The following is a 15625-nucleotide window of genomic DNA, read 5'->3' as shown; positions in this document are numbered from 1 at the left end:
GGCTCGTTTCTGGGTGGCGCGGGCGCCATTTTGTGAGGGGGAATATAAATGGGCACTGGGGCCAGATACTCGCCCAGTTTCTTCTGTGTTGCGGAGGTGGTGGTTCAGTCTGTCTGTCGGCTTTTCAGAAACGATTCCACGCGGAAGCCTGTTGCCGGAGAAGAGGCGCGGCGTGGAGCCGAGCTAGTCAGAGGAAGCCGCCGCCGCCCCAGCGGAACGCGCGGGCCCGCCCAGGGCGTTCGTTTCTCGGCGCGCAGTCGCAGGGCCCGGCCGACGCTCCAGGGCCATGAGTTACGGCCGCCCGCCTCCCGATGTGGAGGGCATGACCTCCCTCAAGGTGGACAACCTGACCTACCGCACCTCGCCCGACACCCTGAGGCGCGTCTTCGAGAAGTACGGGCGCGTCGGCGACGTATACATCCCGCGGGACCGCTACACTAAGGAATCCCGCGGCTTCGCCTTCGTCCGCTTCCACGACAAGCGTGACGCCGAAGACGCCATGGACGCCATGGATGGGGCCGTGCTGGACGGCCGCGAGCTGCGCGTGCAGATGGCGCGCTACGGCCGACCCCCGGACTCGCACCACAGCCGCCGGGGACCGCCACCCCGCAGATATGGGGGTGGTGGCTACGGGCGCCGGAGCCGGAGGTAAGCGGGGAGGGGCCCCGGGCTGACTCACAAAGGTCCGTGGGGGCACGTGGTGGCGGGTGGCCCCGGGCCTGGGCGACCCCGTCTCGCGACCGGGAAATGGCGGCGGCGGCGAGATAATGGCGGGCGGGCGGGGCGCGGCCGGATCGCGGGGCCTGACGCGCCTCTCGCTTCCGCCCGCAGCCCTAGGAGGCGCCGCCGCAGCCGATCCCGGAGTCGGAGCCGGTCCCGGTCCCGCAGTCGATCTCGCTACAGCCGCTCCAAGTCTCGGTCTCGCACTCGCTCCCGATCGCGGTCCACATCCAAGTCCAGGTCGGCGCGAAGATCCAAGTCCAAGTCATCGTCCGTGTCCAGATCTCGCTCACGGTCCCGGTCCAGGTCCCGGTCCAGAAGTCCCCCGCCCGTGTCCAAGAGGGAGTCCAAATCCAGGTCGCGGTCCAAGAGCCCCCCCAAGTCTCCTGAAGAGGAGGGAGCCGTGTCCTCTTAGGCAAACGGTAATGCCCGCGGGGCCCCGGCGCACGGCCCGGCGGGGAGGAGCTGCGGTGGGGTCTGCAGGAAGGATGTGTGTGAGCAGGTGGTAATGGCTGTGTCGGAAACTGTTTGCGACCTATTGATGAAAATGACTATTTCTTGCTGTTTTTATCCAACGTCTGCATTTTCCCCTTTAAAGCTGCGGTCTCCTGTTTGATAAAAGAATATTGGCCAGTATTGCAGATTTTAACTGATTTGGCTGATCCTCCAGGGACCAGTTTCTGTGGGCGTGTGTTGGAGCAGGTTTGTCTTTAAATGTTAAAGATGCACTATCCTCCTAGAGGAGGCACTCGGCTCAACTCTTGTTGTGCCGACTGGGTCGCTGTTCTAGTGGATGTGGCAAACGCATTGCAAAAAGCAGCATGAACTTTGGAACCCAAAAAAGTGTCCAGGTACTGCGCTGGGTGGGGAAAGGATAGTGTGTCTCTAACTCAAATTGTTTGGTCCTGTTTTTTAAGGAAGGGCCCTGAGTAGCTCAGACATGAAAGCCTTATTCTCGATTGCCAAACGTTTTGTTTAAAAACCAAATTTATCCTGAAATATAGGTTACTTTCCTGATTTCAAGTTTTGTTTGGATTCAGCCCCCCTTTTTTCCCCTTTTCCTTTTCTCCCCCCTCTCCCCTTAACGATTTTTCACCTTGGTGATTTGGCCAAGAACGCACAAATTTGTAAATGCTGATGTGAAAATTTCCTAATTTGGGCCTTAAACATTTGTGAGAACGGCCGGGTGGAACCTTTCTGAAACCTTGTTTCACCAGAGCCTTAGACGGCACATGCCAAGTACATGCCCGAAATTGAAACCACGTGCACTTTGGCACTTTGGGCGGCTTCACGGTGACGGGAGGGAAACTGAACTTAATTTCTTTTCAAACCTAGATGTGTCGACAAGCAACATAACAGAAACGAGGAGGAAAAGGACCCCATGCTCAGTCCATCAAAGAGTCCTTGGAACAAGCACCTGGCTATTGAAAAGGTTATTTTGTGACATTTTGTCTAACTTTTTACTTGTTTTAAGCTTTGCCTCAGGTGGCAAACTGCATTTTATGTGCCATTTTGTTGCTGTTATTCAAATTTCTTGTAATTTAGTAAGGTGAACGACTTCAGATTTCATTATTGGCTTGGATATTTGAGGTAAAATTTCCTTTTTGTTTATATAGTGCTGACTTTTTTTGTTTGAAATTAAACAGATTGGTAACCTAATTTGTGGCCTCCTGACTTTTAAGGAAACTTAAGGAAACGTGCAGCCATTACACACACACAGCCTAAAGCTGTCAAGAGATTGACTCAGCATTGCCTTCATTCCTTAGAATTAAAAACCTACAAAAGTTGGTGTAAATTTGTGCATGTTATTTACCTTCAGATCTAAATGGTAATCTGAACCTAAACTCGTATAAAGACTTCAGGTGAAAAGACTTGATTTTTTTGAAAGGATTGTTTACCAAACACAATTCTAATCTCTTCTCTTGTGTATTTTTGTGCACTAGGCGCAGTTGTGTAGCAGTTGAGTAATGCTGGTTAGCTGTTAAGGTGGCGTGTTGCAGTGCAGAGTGCTTGGCTGTTTCCTGTTTTCTCCCGATTGCTCCTGTGTAAAGATGCCTTGTCGTGCAGAAACAAATGGCTGTCCAGTTTATTAAAATGCCTGACAACTGCACTTCCAGTCACCCGGGCCTTGCATATAGATAACGGAGCATACAGTGAGCACATCTAGCTGATGAATAATACACCCTTTTTTTTTTCTACTCCACTCCACCAAATGGTAAAAATGATCATCTTCATGTATGAACTTAAAATTTGAAAAATGTTAAGGAAGCAAATGGTCTGTAACTTTGTAAGTACTTAAAACATGGTGTATCTTTTTTGCTCATAAATATTCTGTACTATAACCATTGTTTCTATAGTTTAATTAAAAATGTTTTCTTGGTGTTAGCTATTCTCAGAATATGTCTTGGTCTTTTTTCCTCCCTTTGTTTGAAAGACCTGTGCAATTTTCTTGTGAATGTTACCAATTATATAGTATGAAAGTGAAATGCTTAGTTGACTTTTTAATGGAAAATGTTCCATTAAAAGTTCACATCAACTATCCCTAAAAGTGATGCTCTATGGCAGGCAGCACACCGAGGTGTGGCTACTCTGTTCTCATGACCTAATTGATGCCCTATTTTAATGACTTAGGAACAACATGAGTCTTTAATAGGTGTTTTAATTTTTGTTCCCACAAGTACTGTCTGATAGACACATCACAGTTTTAAGGCCAAGAGATCTGACCATCTTTAAACCCATGGCTTGTACTCTCAGGCTGAAGTGGTCTGGATCCTAATGGGCCTGCCAAGTTGCTAATCGGTATCGGTATCAACATTGTCCCAAAACAGCTTGTAGGTGTAATTCAGAGACTGTCCTTTGCAAAGGAGATAACCAGCATTTCAACAGTATGTCTTCCTGGAAGGGCAGATTCTGCTATATCTTCCTTGTCTGCACCAAAAGACACCAGAGGAATGTGGACACATTTCATATCCCACTTGTAGATCAAAGCTTCAAGTGACCAGTCAGCACTGAAAAATAAACTTTCTAAAATTATTTTCCTGTTTTGCTTCAAATGTTTTTTCATGTTATCCTTTGGCGTTGGTTACTAAGGCTTAATTTAACTTAATAAAATTGAATAAACCAGGATTAGTTGGGCTTACCTTCTTACCTGGTAAGTAGACCACAATTGGACCTTGGGGTTCTTCTGCATCAGAAAGTATACTGTAGTTAGAATGTCTTCAAAGTCTAGGAAGGAAGGGCTTATTAATACAGACTTCCTACTTGCATTGTATCTCTGGCCAAATTGGCTATTAGGCAAAAAAGTTTACCTTCTGGTTCAAAGAACACATCAGCTGCAAGAATAATATCTTGGGGTGGCAAAGCCAGAAGGTCCAGGGATAGGTGACCCCATGTTAGTCCTACAACATGCACCTGTGGCAGGTTATTCATTTGGCAGCTCTGCTGACAGACTTCCAGGCAGTGAGGCAGCTCTGAGCTGTCGGACAGTGTAACCTCAGCGCCACATTTTGCAGCTATAATTCCTGGAAGGCTCACTCCAGCTCCAATCTAGTAAGTTTAAAAGATGACATTTCAAAGTTTGTCTAGAACTACAAAGAATTTGGATCTTAGTTCCCATTTCATCCTTGTGAGCAGTGTGTATTTGGGCTTATGTCTATAAAACATGCCATGGTTAAAACGCTGCCTTAACCTGTAGGAACCCTGGGCTTTGAATTTGGCAAGAGTCTGTGTGATTCCTCTTAATTGGGTCAAAGTGCAGTTAAAATCTCATACTGGGCCCTGTATTCTGCAACTGACCTAGTGCTTCCAAACTCAATGTGTGTCTTAGGCCATTTCGTTGCTTAACATGCCCAGAGAAGTAGTCTTGGGGAACTTGCTCTGTCATTTTCAGTTTTCATAGAGTTAATTGTAGGGCATGCTGCCTCTAAAAGCTCCAGGGGGACTACACGCACAGCCAGTTACTGATTTTAATTGTTTTTATGTGAATAAAGCCTGACAGGTCTAGGACATGGCTTTCTACAAAAGGATTTTTCCATTTGGTTTAAAGTAACAAGGCATTTTAAACAATGAGTAATGCCAAGGAATGCTTTTGCATTCCAATTGATTGAAATAAAAGCTTCCCATTTCCAGTCAGGATGGGCATGTTAGAGCCCAAATGACCCTGTTGGGACACCCCAGGAATATGGCCTTGACTGCTTCCCTGCCCAATTAGTCACTGGGCTTCATGCAATAAGGGCCAGAGAGTAAGGATTTTAGTCTTGTTGGGCCACATTTTTTTAAACACCATCTTACAAATGTAAAAGTCATCCTTAACTCACATGCCTTAAAAGCTGGCCACATTACCCCGATTTTAAAATACTGGGGCAAAAGTAGGTTGACAGTATGGAAAATAATACAAGAATAAACTTTCCATACAGCTGTAAACCCTGTAGTGAACCGAAGCCCAAATATCAAGCATGTAGACTTCAATCTAAACTGTGTTTGAGACCTCAAGGGCACATGTACCTCTAAGATAGCCTTGCCTGGTAGAGATCTTCTGTGAAACCACAGGTACTGGGCCAGGACTACCGCACAGGGCCAGACGTACATTCCATACTGAAGATGCAGGACCTGGAAAGAATTTTTGGACAAAATAACTCATCTGCAACTTAATACAGCAATTACTGAGTGCCTGACTCTGGCATCCATTACAAAAATGACATTTCCCTGCTCTCCAATTCACATCCTATGGAGGGGAAGGGGAGTATATATAAAACTGCTATACCATGTGGTAAGCACTCTTCATTCAACAAGCATCTATTCAGACTCATAGCTTAATAACTATTCTAGGCTGAGAATGTCATTCCCATGGAGCATATATACCCTACTAGGGAGAGAGGCAGCAAGTAAGCAAAGATATTTTTGGTTCATGATAATGCTATAAGCACGATACATAAAGGGGGTGATGTCAGAGTAATGGGGTGGGGGGGGACCAATGACCACAAGGTGGCTTCACTAGATAGGGGGAGATTCAGACAAAGGCCCTGAAGCAGGAACTAAAGCCTCTTGCTGGACAACAGAGCACAGACGGAGGGGCTGGAGGCAGGGTTGTGTAGTGCAAGCAGAGGCCACAGGAAGTGTAGCTTTATTTTATTTTATTTTAATGCAAGAAGATATCAGAGGGTTTTACGCACAGGCATAACTTGGTGTGCTAATGGGAAACGATGTAGGCCTAGGAAGACATCCCTGAAGAGGTTTGAGTGGCCATGAGTCTCTGAATAAATGCTTGCTGAATGAATAAATGTCTGAAGAGTGCTTGCCACACGGTATAGCAGTTTTATATCCCCTCGAAGGAGTTGGGAAGGCAGGCAACTTACAAAGCCTTTGAAAAAGCAGAGAATTGTGAGAGCCTAGTGTTTAGTGAGGCAAGATAACAGCTCACGGCTCTGAAATGAGTCTGCCCGAGTTCAAACTCCAGATCTGCACTTGACCAGCTGTGTGACCTCACTCAAGTTATTAAGTCTGTGCTCAGGTTCCGCAATTACAAAATACTATCGCACTGGGTTAATAGGAAAATTCAATGCCAACTACTTAGTAGTGCCAGGCACCAAGTAAGCACACAAAGTTAGCTACCGTTAAACATACAAAGTTAAACATACAACGTTAGCTATCATTAAACGTACTGCAATACGCAGGTCTGTTTTTTAGAGCAAAGGGTGCCTCTAGGGGGGTGGTAGAAAGGGGGCTGAAGTTGTAAAAGTAACAGGTGAAGGAACTAAGGCCTGAACCTAATCCACTCAACAAACATGAGTGCCTAAGGTATGCTAGATCCTGTTCTACCTGTAAGGGTGCAGTGTGAATAAAAGAGCAAAACTGCCTGCCCTGGTAGATTTTACCCAGGAGAACAATGGGGGATTTCTGACCAGAGCTGTGCAGATTTAGGTGTAAAGAAAAGGGGCTCTGCCCTAACCGGTTTAGCTCAGTGGGTAGAGCATCGGCCTGCGGACTCAAGGGTCCCAGGTTCGATTCTGGTCAAGGGCATGTACCTTGGTTGCGGGCACATCCCCAGTGGGGAGTGTGCAGGAGGCAGCTGATAGATGTTTCTCTCTCATCGATGTTTCTAACTCTCTATTCCTCTCCCTTCCTCTCTGTAAAAAATCAATAAAATATATTTTTTAAAAAATAAAGAAAAGAAAAGGGGCCTCCATTTTCACAGAGAATATCTTCTTAAAATTGGGAAGAAATCCAAGTGGGTATTTCAACGTGAAGGCATTAGCAACTGTCAGAAATGGGTTCCACTGAAGCTGTGTTTCCTCTTGAAAGTGTTACATGTCACAGGCTGCTGTTAAAAACCAAATGAAAGATGGCAACGTGAAAATGCTTAGAAAAACCTGACGTACAATTACTGAGTTCTGGGACATTCGAGAGCTGAAAGGAAATGAGTGTCAACCCCGAAACTTTACTTGATCAGTGAGGGTTGGAGCTCCCGTTCCCAGAGGAAGCTTAATTAAGAAGCCCTTCAACAAGATCAAAGAAAACATTAGGTGGTAAAAATGCCATTTTTTTTCTGGCAGGAAACAGTCGGAGTGGATTAGCGCCCTCCCGGCAGGGTCCCCCGATTCCTTACTGAAAGACGTCACATGCCAGAGGCTTCACCCCAGACCTTGCGCTCTCTGGTCCATCCTAAGGCGGGAGGCCGGACCCCGCTCCCCCACACCCCTCTCTGCCCCTCCTCCCCGTGGACTGAGAACGGCTCCTAAGCCAGGGCGCAAGGGCCGGAAGGCCTTCGGGCGGGTGCGGCTGCACGCACCTGCGGGACGCGGACCTCCAGCATGGCCCCCTCCGCTCCCAGGCCCGGCTCCTCCGAGAACCGAAAGCGCTGGGCCCGGAACACATGCCCTCGGAAGTCACGGCCGCCCAGTGAAGAGCCGGTGGCTCCCGGGGGGGCCGGCAGCAGCGGGGGGCGCCGGGCCGCCAGGATGCGCGCGCGGGGCCCCGGGGCCGGCTGGGCCGCTTCCCGGAAGCCACGCGGGCCCGGCGGGCCCGGCGGGCCCCTAAGACCCTAAGCAGGAAGGGGAAGCACCCCTCCGGCGGCGAGGCGGCAGCACGGAGGACAGACCCGGAACCAGGCCACCGGGACACAGACAGGAGGCCCGCGCGGCACGCCAGCGGAAGTCGGCCGCAGACAGGCGGCGCTGCCGGAAGTGACGCACCGGAAGCCGGCCGCGGGGGCGGTGCCTCGGCAGCCCCGACCTTCCCAACATGGCAGGGACCCGGCGTCTGTGAAGGAGGGCCCTGCGGGCGCCGAGGCCAATGGCGAGCCGCGAGCGGCCGGGGGGCGGGGAAGACGGCAGCCGCACGCCCAACCCGCGGCCCGGGAGGTGGTTGGGGAGTGAATCTTCTGGAAGGCGACCTTAAAGGCGCCGGGCCGAGCGAAGGGCGTTGCAGTGCGGCCGTCGCCGGGGCCGGGAAGGGGCGCGTTGGTGGCAGGAGGCGGGCTGCGCGGCGGTCGTGGCGGAACTCGCTGGTGACCCTCGCAGGATGAACCACAAGAGCAAGAAGCGGATCCGCGAGGCCAAGCGGAGTGCACGCCCGGAGCTGAAGGACTCGCTGGACTGGACCCGGCACAATTACTACGAGAGCTTCTCGCTGAACCCGGCGGCCGTGGCGGTGAGCGCGCGGGCATCGCGGGCCGGGCCCGGGGGCTCCGAGCGGCCGCGCACCTTTCCCCGGGGCCGGGAGGGCCTTCTTCCTCCCCTGCCCGGGTAGCTGCACCCTCACGGCTCCGGCGCTCGCAAAGGAAAGGCCTGTGGCTCCTCGATCCTCTTGGACGGCGGGACCCGCGGGGACCCGGCTGTCCCAGGCCCCAAGTGGGAGATGCGAAGCCGCCCTTGGTGCCGTGGCTCTGGGTGCGTCGTAGCGGCACGCGCGCAGGTCCTCCCCCACCCCCACCCCCGTAGAAGCCAGAACAAAAACCTGGCTCCTTGGGAGTGTCACTGCTGGCTGGCCCTGGGGGCACCTTTAGTCGCCTGATTTTTTAAAACTAGGTAGGTCCTCTCTGCTTCCCTCAGGATAACGTGGAGAGGGCGGACGCCCTACAGCTCTCGGTGGAAGACTTTGTGGAGCGATACGAAAGGCCTTACAAGCCCGTGGTTCTGCTGAACGCCCAGGAGGGCTGGTCCGCGCAGGAGAAATGGACTCTGGAGCGCCTGAAGAGGAAGTACCGCAACCAGAAGTTCAAGTGCGGGGAGGACAATGACGGCTACTCGGTGAAGATGAAGATGAAGTACTACATCGAGTATATGGAGAGCACGCGGGACGACAGCCCCCTGTACATCTTCGACAGCAGCTACGGCGAACATCCCAAAAGAAGGAAACTTCTGGAAGACTACAAGGTGCCCAAGTTCTTCACCGATGACCTTTTCCAGTACGCAGGGGAGAAGCGCAGGCCCCCTTACAGGTACAGCCCACCCCCCTTTACAAAGCAGTGAGTGGTTTCCCCTTGGCTGCACCTGGGACTGACTTTGGGGGCTACTGACGCCCAGCGGGGTCCAGAGGCTCTGGTTGAATTGGTCTGGGTGCCTCCTGGGCCTCGGGATTTCTGAAAGCTCCCCAGAAGCGAAGGCGAATCGCTGACCTGTAAGGGAAGTTGTAAGTCCAGCGTTAAGCCAAGTTAGCGGTTTTCCTTTTTTCTGTTAGCGATCAGTCCACCCACAATTCACTCAGCATTTCTAGGTTCCAGAATTTGTGTAGTCTTTGCAACAAAGATGACACACTGTAGTGTGTGACTGCAAGCTTGTTTTGTGTGTGTGTGGTCGGGGGGGTGTGTGGTTAAATTGCTCTTCATTTCTTGGATGTTTCTGTCCTGTAGGTGGTTTGTGATGGGGCCCCCACGCTCCGGAACCGGAATTCACATCGACCCTCTGGGAACCAGCGCCTGGAATGCCTTGGTGCAGGGCCATAAGCGCTGGTGCCTGTTCCCCACCAGCACGCCCCGGGAGCTCATCAAGGTGACCCGCGATGAAGGAGGGAACCAGCAGGATGAAGCTATCACCTGGTTTAAGATCATCTATCCCCGGACACAGCTGCCGACCTGGCCACCCGAATTCAAGCCCCTGGAAATCTTGCAAAAGCCGGGAGAGACTGTCTTTGTGCCAGGTACAGATGAACTGGAGCAAGTGCTCTCTGAGCTTAGCGATCTGTCCTTTTGGAGCAGAACTGCACAGAGAGTGAGTCCAGGAAACCCCTCCAGCCGACTACAGAGCTGCCTGCCCACCTCTGGCAGCGAAATGCTGCTGTGTCGTCAGGTGCTGGGGGCCTGCTGTCCACTGTCACCTCGATACATGACTATTGGTCACCTTTCTGTGTTCCGGATCCTACTCGTTTTTAGTTTCCCTAGTGTCTTGTGTATGTTCTGTGACTTGTGCATATTTCTGTCACTTGATACAGTGTCGTACTGGGTAGGCTGAGCCAGGAAATAGTGACTTAGAGCCTAGAGGCAGGAATCAGTTCCATACCTGATGACTCTGACAGGTTAAGTGTTGGGAATAAAGGTATTTCAGGTAGACGTCCTCCTCCTGAGGCTGGAGAGCGTGCTGCCTTCACAGTGGGCCGCAGCAGTGAGTGAGCAGGAGAGGACACGCTTTCTCTGTAAAGGCGCAGAGAGTGAGCACGTCAGGCACTGGCCAGACGGCCTTTGTGGCAGTTGCTCAGCTCTGCCCTAGTAGCAGGGAAGCAGCCATAGGCGATCCCGAGTGAGTGGGCACAGCCATGGCCAGTAAAACTTACCGCAGGTCCTTCTGACTCCGGGCCAGGAGGAGCAGGTCCGCCCCGCACCAGCTCAGAGGCCCCGCTGGTGGGAGCAACCCGCTTCTGCAGTTCCCCTTCAGTGTTGTATACTGTTGATGTTCTAGAGCGATTGGGCACAGAACCCGGCCCTCCGTAACCGTTTGCTTGTTGGCTTTCAGGAGGCTGGTGGCACGTTGTCCTCAATCTTGACACCACCATTGCCATCACCCAGAATTTTGCCAGCAGCACCAACTTCCCTGTTGTATGGCACAAGACGGTAAGAGGGAGACCAAAGTTGTCCCGGAAATGGTATAGGTGAGAGCCATTTTTTTCTTATTTGTGATTTGTTCCAATTTCTACCGGAGAGAAATGGAAAGAGCCCGCCGTTGCGATGCCAGGGGCTGAACTTAGGCGGGCCTGGCAGAAGCTGGGGCTGATGAGCACGCACGTGCAGGGAGAGGGTCAAGGTCATCAGGGCTAACTCTCAGGATGCTCCAGCCTCCAGGTAGCAGGTAGCCCCGCACTGTTGATCAGAGCGTCAAACACTTGCGTCGTCGGGGTATTTTCCCCTTTTGTTGTTTTTTTTGTTTTTCCCCCAGAGCTTGCACTAGCAAAGGAACCCATTTTGTTTGGGTTTTATTTTGCTTGTTTCTTTTTCTTACCCAGAAGCATTATTCCCTTCAGTCTTAGGAGTGAGGTCACTGTCCTGGAGACTTAGCTCCTCTGTTTATCCACAGAACAGATACAGCACGGGCAGCGGCAGTGCAAGCCACCCCCAGCCACCCCGTGCCACTGTGTCCCAACCCTGACCTGGAGGGACCAGCTCTCGGGGTAAGAGGGATTCTGGCTTGTTCAGGGCTCAGCCCCCCTGCCGAGAGGGCCAGCAAGGGTGGTGGCTCCGTTCTCCCCGACTCCGGACACCTGAGGCCTGTCGCCCTCCGCAGGCTGCCGCGTGCTCCGTGGCCGTTCTGTAGGCCCTCCTCCGCAGGGCTTTGTCCCTGTCACGGGAGATGTAGATGCCAGGTTAGGTCCCGAGGGGGGGCTGCTGCCTCCGATGGCCCAGTTCTGTTCTATCCTCGATGCTTCTTCTCACAGACCTGATGGTTTCTACTCTCACCAATAGAATTTCATTGTCAGTGCAACTCCGATCATGTGCTGTGCTGTGCTGTGGAAAGGGAGGTTCAAAAACTCAGCCAGGAAAAGCGCAGGGAAAATGAGAAAGAGAGACTTACTCCCAAGGAGAAAAACCAGTCAGGGTAACGTGGCCGCGAGGTGGCAGTGTGCCCGGCCCATGGCGCTGGTGGCGGGAGCATATGGAGCTCGGGTTCCTTCCGGAAAAGCCTGAGCGTGTGGGCTCCGGCTCCCAGCCTGTGGACTGCGTCCCCGCCATACGACAGCCCTCGCTCCCAATAGGCACCTGCTGTTCGCCAGCGCCTCTCAGCCAGGTCTGGGCCGCAGCCGGGGAGCTTGCCTGTGGCTGTCCGTGCCTGTCCCTTCACTGAGAACGCACTTCCTGTCTCCCAGGATCCTGAAGCAGGAGCACCCCGAGCTGGCGGTCCTGGCTGACTCGGTTGACCTTCAGGAGTCCACAGGGATCGCCTCCGACAGCTCCAGCGACTCCTCCAGCTCCTCCAGCTCCAGCTCGTCGGACTCGGACTCGGAGGTGAGCCCGCTCGCCGCCAGGCCTCCAGGGCAGGTCCCGTGGAAACCAGCCGTGACTCCCTCCGCCCAGGCAGGAGGGAGAAAAACGGGGAGCTTTTCGCTTTCGGGAACCACCACTGCTTCATCCTGCCACGGAGGGGCTTTGTCCAGCTCACAGCTCTGTGTGCAACAGCCTCAGGTTAGAGGAGAGCTTGCCGGTCCGGTGAGGAAAGGCCAGGACCTCACGCTGGCAGACAGCGGGCCGGAAATTCAGGCCCCAAGCATTCTGACCTCAAGGTCCAGGTTCAGATTTTCCCTCTGGGTGGTGCATTGTGAGCCTAGGAACCCAGCAAATTCAGTGACTTGCTAAAAGCTAACGTAGCATTGGGTGAGAGGGTCCTGCACCCTTAGCAGATGTGACTTCCGTCTGGTGGCTGCTTGCTGTGCTGATTTTACTCTTTCTCACGGCGGGCAGTGGTGTGTTTTATGAATGGCAAGTGCGGTGCTTACCTTCACGCATCAGGCTGTGCTGGTCGAGTGAAATTCCATGATGCAACCTCCAGATGATGACAATGTTCTCAGGGTGGTGCCCCCTCCTGTTAGAGAACACGGGGGACACTGCCTCCTGCGGGGAGACGGGGGTTCTCGGGGCACCGGAAACGTCCAGTGGCGCTCGGACTGCACTGTGGAGCAGTCGCACGGCTGCTTTGCCTCTGGGGGACGTGGACCATCCGAGTGCTGTCTCCTGAGGCCGGAGGTTCCATCCGGTTGAATTCGTTTTCTCTCCTCCGTGTCCAGTGTGAGTCGGGGTCTGAAGGAGACGGGACGATGCACCGCAGGAAGAAGCGGAGGACCTGCAGCATGATGGGGAACGGGGACACCACCTCCCAGGACGACTGCGTGAGCAAGGAGCGCAGCTCTTCCAGGTGACCGGCCGCTCACGCCAGAGGACATGCCGCGGCCAGGCCGGGCCGGGCGGGGCCGGCGGGCAGCCTGTGGGCTCTGCACACGGCCAGCCGAGAACGAGGAGGAGGAGGAGGAGGACGCTCCTGCGATGAGTCCACTCAGCATTTGCTACAGTAGCTCTTTCGTCTGTAGCAAATTACCATGGCTTGTTTTACGCGTAAAGGCAAGAACCCATGTGGATGGTGCCAAGGAAACCCTGTACATTATTTAATAAAAATGAAAAGCATTTTATATCTTTGATTTTTTTTTCCTTTGGGAATACCAGAACCTTCGTGTGTCGCTCCTCTTGTCGTGGTCCTGGGGGGAAGTAGTGACTCCACCGTGTGCCCTCGATGGGGTGCCCTGCACAGCGAAGTCCTCACAAGGGGAAATGCGAAGGGACCCCCTGGCGTCTACAGAGCCTGAGGCTGGGGCGGGGCCTGCTCTCCCACTTGGCTGCTTTGCGGGTCAGAAGCAGCAGCTCCCGCCGAGTCAGGTGACCGGAACACCGCAGGCTCCCTGCCCTGGTGCTGCGCTCCCCTCCCACACCAGGCGGGGTGGCCACTTCTGTGTGTGGAGGACAGTGAATGCACACCCTGAGGCCGTAGTCTCCTATTATTTGAATGGTGTGCCGCCTCCTTTTTATTTTTGTTTTCTCCTTTTTAAAGAACTTTTCTTGCCATCCTCAGGATGCCTTGATCTTTCCCCCAATACTGTTATCCTGCTCTCACACCCTCTCACAATCATACAGCTGCTCCTCTCCCAAAGTCCATGGAAAGAAAACAAAAGCGGAAGGCTGTTTGCCGCCAGAGGGCATGGTAGCCGGCCAGTGCTGAGACGTGCAGGGCTGGGACGGCAGCGGCAATGTGAACTTGAGAGATTAGCCACCCTGTTTTTTTCCCCAGGTGCCAAAGTGATTCCTTTTTGATAAACAACATCTGGAAATAACGGGTCAGGGATGAGGTGGGGACAAAGGAGTGGAGTGGGGCCGGGCGATCAGGACCAGGTAGGAGGTGGGCACCCGGGATCCATCCCTTCTACCCGCCAGGCTTGAGCTGCTCCTTTGGGGTCAACAACAGTGAAGGGAAGGTACAACGTACAACGTCAAACTGCTTTAGAGACTACTCTCCAGATAATTTTAAAGCCAACAAGCTGGGTCGAGAGAAGGAGCCTTGGACTAAGTGACTGATGGGAGGAGCAGCGGGGCATATTCAGAGTTGGGGCCCCTGCCCGAGCTGGTTTGGCTCAGTGGACAGTGCGTCGGCCTGTGAACCGAAGGGTCCTGGGTTCAATTCTGGTCAAGGCATGTACCTTGGTTGCAAGCTCCTCCCCAGCCCGGGCCCTGGTTGGGGCTCGTACAGGAGGCAACCAATTGATGTGTTTCATATCAATATTTCTTTGTCTTTCCTTCTCTCTTCCACTTCTAAAAATCAATGGAAAAATATATCCTTGGGTGAGGATTAAAAAAGAAAAGATTGGGGACCCAGGACAGACAAGACTTCAAGAGGACGGTGGAATTTGGGAATGAGGCACCAACGGCTTTTCCATCAGCTCGGAGAACCCAGGGCCGCACGCAGGTGCCTCCGCACTGCGATGCTCAGGGTGACTCCTCTGAGAGCCTCCAAAACCAGAGCATGGTTCACACTTTGCCCATTTATTAATCATTCGAGCATTCAGCACCTGCTGGAGTGCCAGGCGCTGTCGGCCCAGCGCACGGGCCGCTGTGTGCTTGGTGCCCCATGGCCGCTGGTCGGGGTCGGTAACGCCGTGCACAGAAGTCCTTACTGCTCACAAGTGTATGAAATCGTCGTAAAGAACATGATTACCATTCTAGCTGATGCGTAGCTTAGCAGTGGCTTCTCTGTAAATTAGCGAAAGGCATGTCAGGGTCGGCAAGCAAGTTGCTGGCATAACTGCTTTGCAATCTCATTGGCGGTTCCGCGCTGGCGGAGTTAGGCCGTTGGGCGGGATTCGTGTGGAACCGGAGCTGTGCACATGCTCTAAGGAGTGCTGCCTGGGAGCAGGCATATTGGCAGCTTCGATGCCTAGTGGTGTGTGGCCGTTCCACAGGTACGGTGCCACGTGTGCTCACTGCCCGTGGTTCCATGTGGAGTCTGTTTCTCACTCTCCCCGTCCCCGGCCCTGGATGTCAGGGGTGCAGCAGGGCCAAGCTCACCCTGCAGCGGGATCCTGTTTGTCACGCCTTCGGTTTAAAGGGAGCATCGGCTGGCATCTTGGCTCAGTCAGATGTCGGCTCCAGTTTTTCCAACAGCATGAAATGCTTCCTCAGCAAAAGCAGGGACCTTGTTTTTTGCAGCTTTAGGCTTTGTGTTTGCCATGGACCCTGACAGCCTCCCCTGCGCTGTGTTTATTGAAAATAGCAACTGTGGGGAGTTGGGAGGTAAAGAAGTAATGTTTTTGGTAACAACATATTCATAGCAAACTTACCTTGGAGAAATAGAGCAGTGGGCTTCCTCTCCCTCACTCCGCCTCCCAGGCATCAGAATTATGCAGAGATGAACCTGAACGGAGTGGACTCGAAGCCACTGGAGCA

At 53.0% G+C, this 15625-nt stretch overlaps 3 protein-coding genes across 10 annotated transcripts; 2 read left to right on the top strand and 1 right to left on the bottom strand.

Annotated features, from left to right (window-relative positions):
* The first annotated feature begins 38 nt into the window (after positions 1-38).
* SRSF2 (serine and arginine rich splicing factor 2) lies at positions 39-3753 on the top strand. Of its 3 annotated transcripts, none has more exons than XR_011468512.1 (4): positions 39-648; positions 832-1142; positions 1319-1422; positions 2056-3753. XR_011468512.1 is itself a non-coding variant. In XM_070395532.1 (3 exons), exons 1-2 carry the CDS (start codon positions 287-289, stop codon positions 1133-1135), a joined length of 666 nt encoding a protein of 221 aa, XP_070251633.1. In that variant the 5' UTR covers positions 42-286; the 3' UTR covers positions 1136-1142; positions 2056-3753. The 3 variants fall into 3 exon arrangements, 1 of the variants encoding a protein (XP_070251633.1); XR_011468513.1 differs by lacking the exon at positions 1319-1422 and having other exon boundaries at positions 42-648; positions 2056-2152; positions 2664-3753; XM_070395532.1 differs by lacking the exon at positions 1319-1422 and having other exon boundaries at positions 42-648.
* On the bottom strand, positions 3377-15540 carry METTL23 (methyltransferase 23, arginine). Of its 2 annotated transcripts, none has more exons than XM_070395533.1 (5): positions 15520-15540; positions 5224-5328; positions 4029-4266; positions 3861-3945; positions 3377-3728 (listed from the first exon to the last, which is right to left on the bottom strand). In XM_070395533.1, exons 2-5 carry the CDS (start codon positions 5305-5307, stop codon positions 3563-3565), a joined length of 573 nt encoding a protein of 190 aa, XP_070251634.1. In that variant the 5' UTR covers positions 5308-5328; positions 15520-15540; the 3' UTR covers positions 3377-3562. The 2 variants fall into 2 exon arrangements, with proteins under 2 accessions (XP_070251634.1, XP_070251635.1); XM_070395534.1 differs by lacking the exon at positions 15520-15540 and adding an exon at positions 7508-7753.
* Positions 8134-13323, top strand: JMJD6 (jumonji domain containing 6, arginine demethylase and lysine hydroxylase). 5 transcript variants are annotated; one of them, XM_070395527.1, is made up of 7 exons: positions 8135-8367; positions 8769-9157; positions 9569-9855; positions 10665-10762; positions 11228-11316; positions 12010-12148; positions 12925-13323. In XM_070395527.1, exons 1-7 carry the CDS (start codon positions 8239-8241, stop codon positions 13054-13056), a joined length of 1263 nt encoding a protein of 420 aa, XP_070251628.1. In that variant the 5' UTR covers positions 8135-8238; the 3' UTR covers positions 13057-13323. The 5 variants fall into 5 exon arrangements, with proteins under 5 accessions (XP_070251630.1, XP_070251632.1, XP_070251628.1 ...); XM_070395529.1 differs by lacking the exon at positions 12925-13323 and having other exon boundaries at positions 8134-8367; positions 10665-10800; positions 11223-11316; positions 12010-12137; XM_070395531.1 differs by lacking the exon at positions 12925-13323 and having other exon boundaries at positions 8134-8367; positions 11223-11316; positions 12010-12096.
* Positions 15541-15625: the final 85 nt, after the last annotated feature.

The sequence above is a fragment of the Myotis yumanensis genome, unplaced genomic scaffold (assembly GCF_028538775.1).
Source record: "Myotis yumanensis isolate MYYU_CA2020_CCGP unplaced genomic scaffold, mMyoYum1.0.hap1 SCAF_16, whole genome shotgun sequence".
NCBI classification, from domain to species: Eukaryota; Metazoa; Chordata; class Mammalia; order Chiroptera; family Vespertilionidae; genus Myotis; species Myotis yumanensis.
Note: the sequence above shows the minus strand (reverse complement) of the source record. Positions and strands in the feature narration are given on the sequence as shown.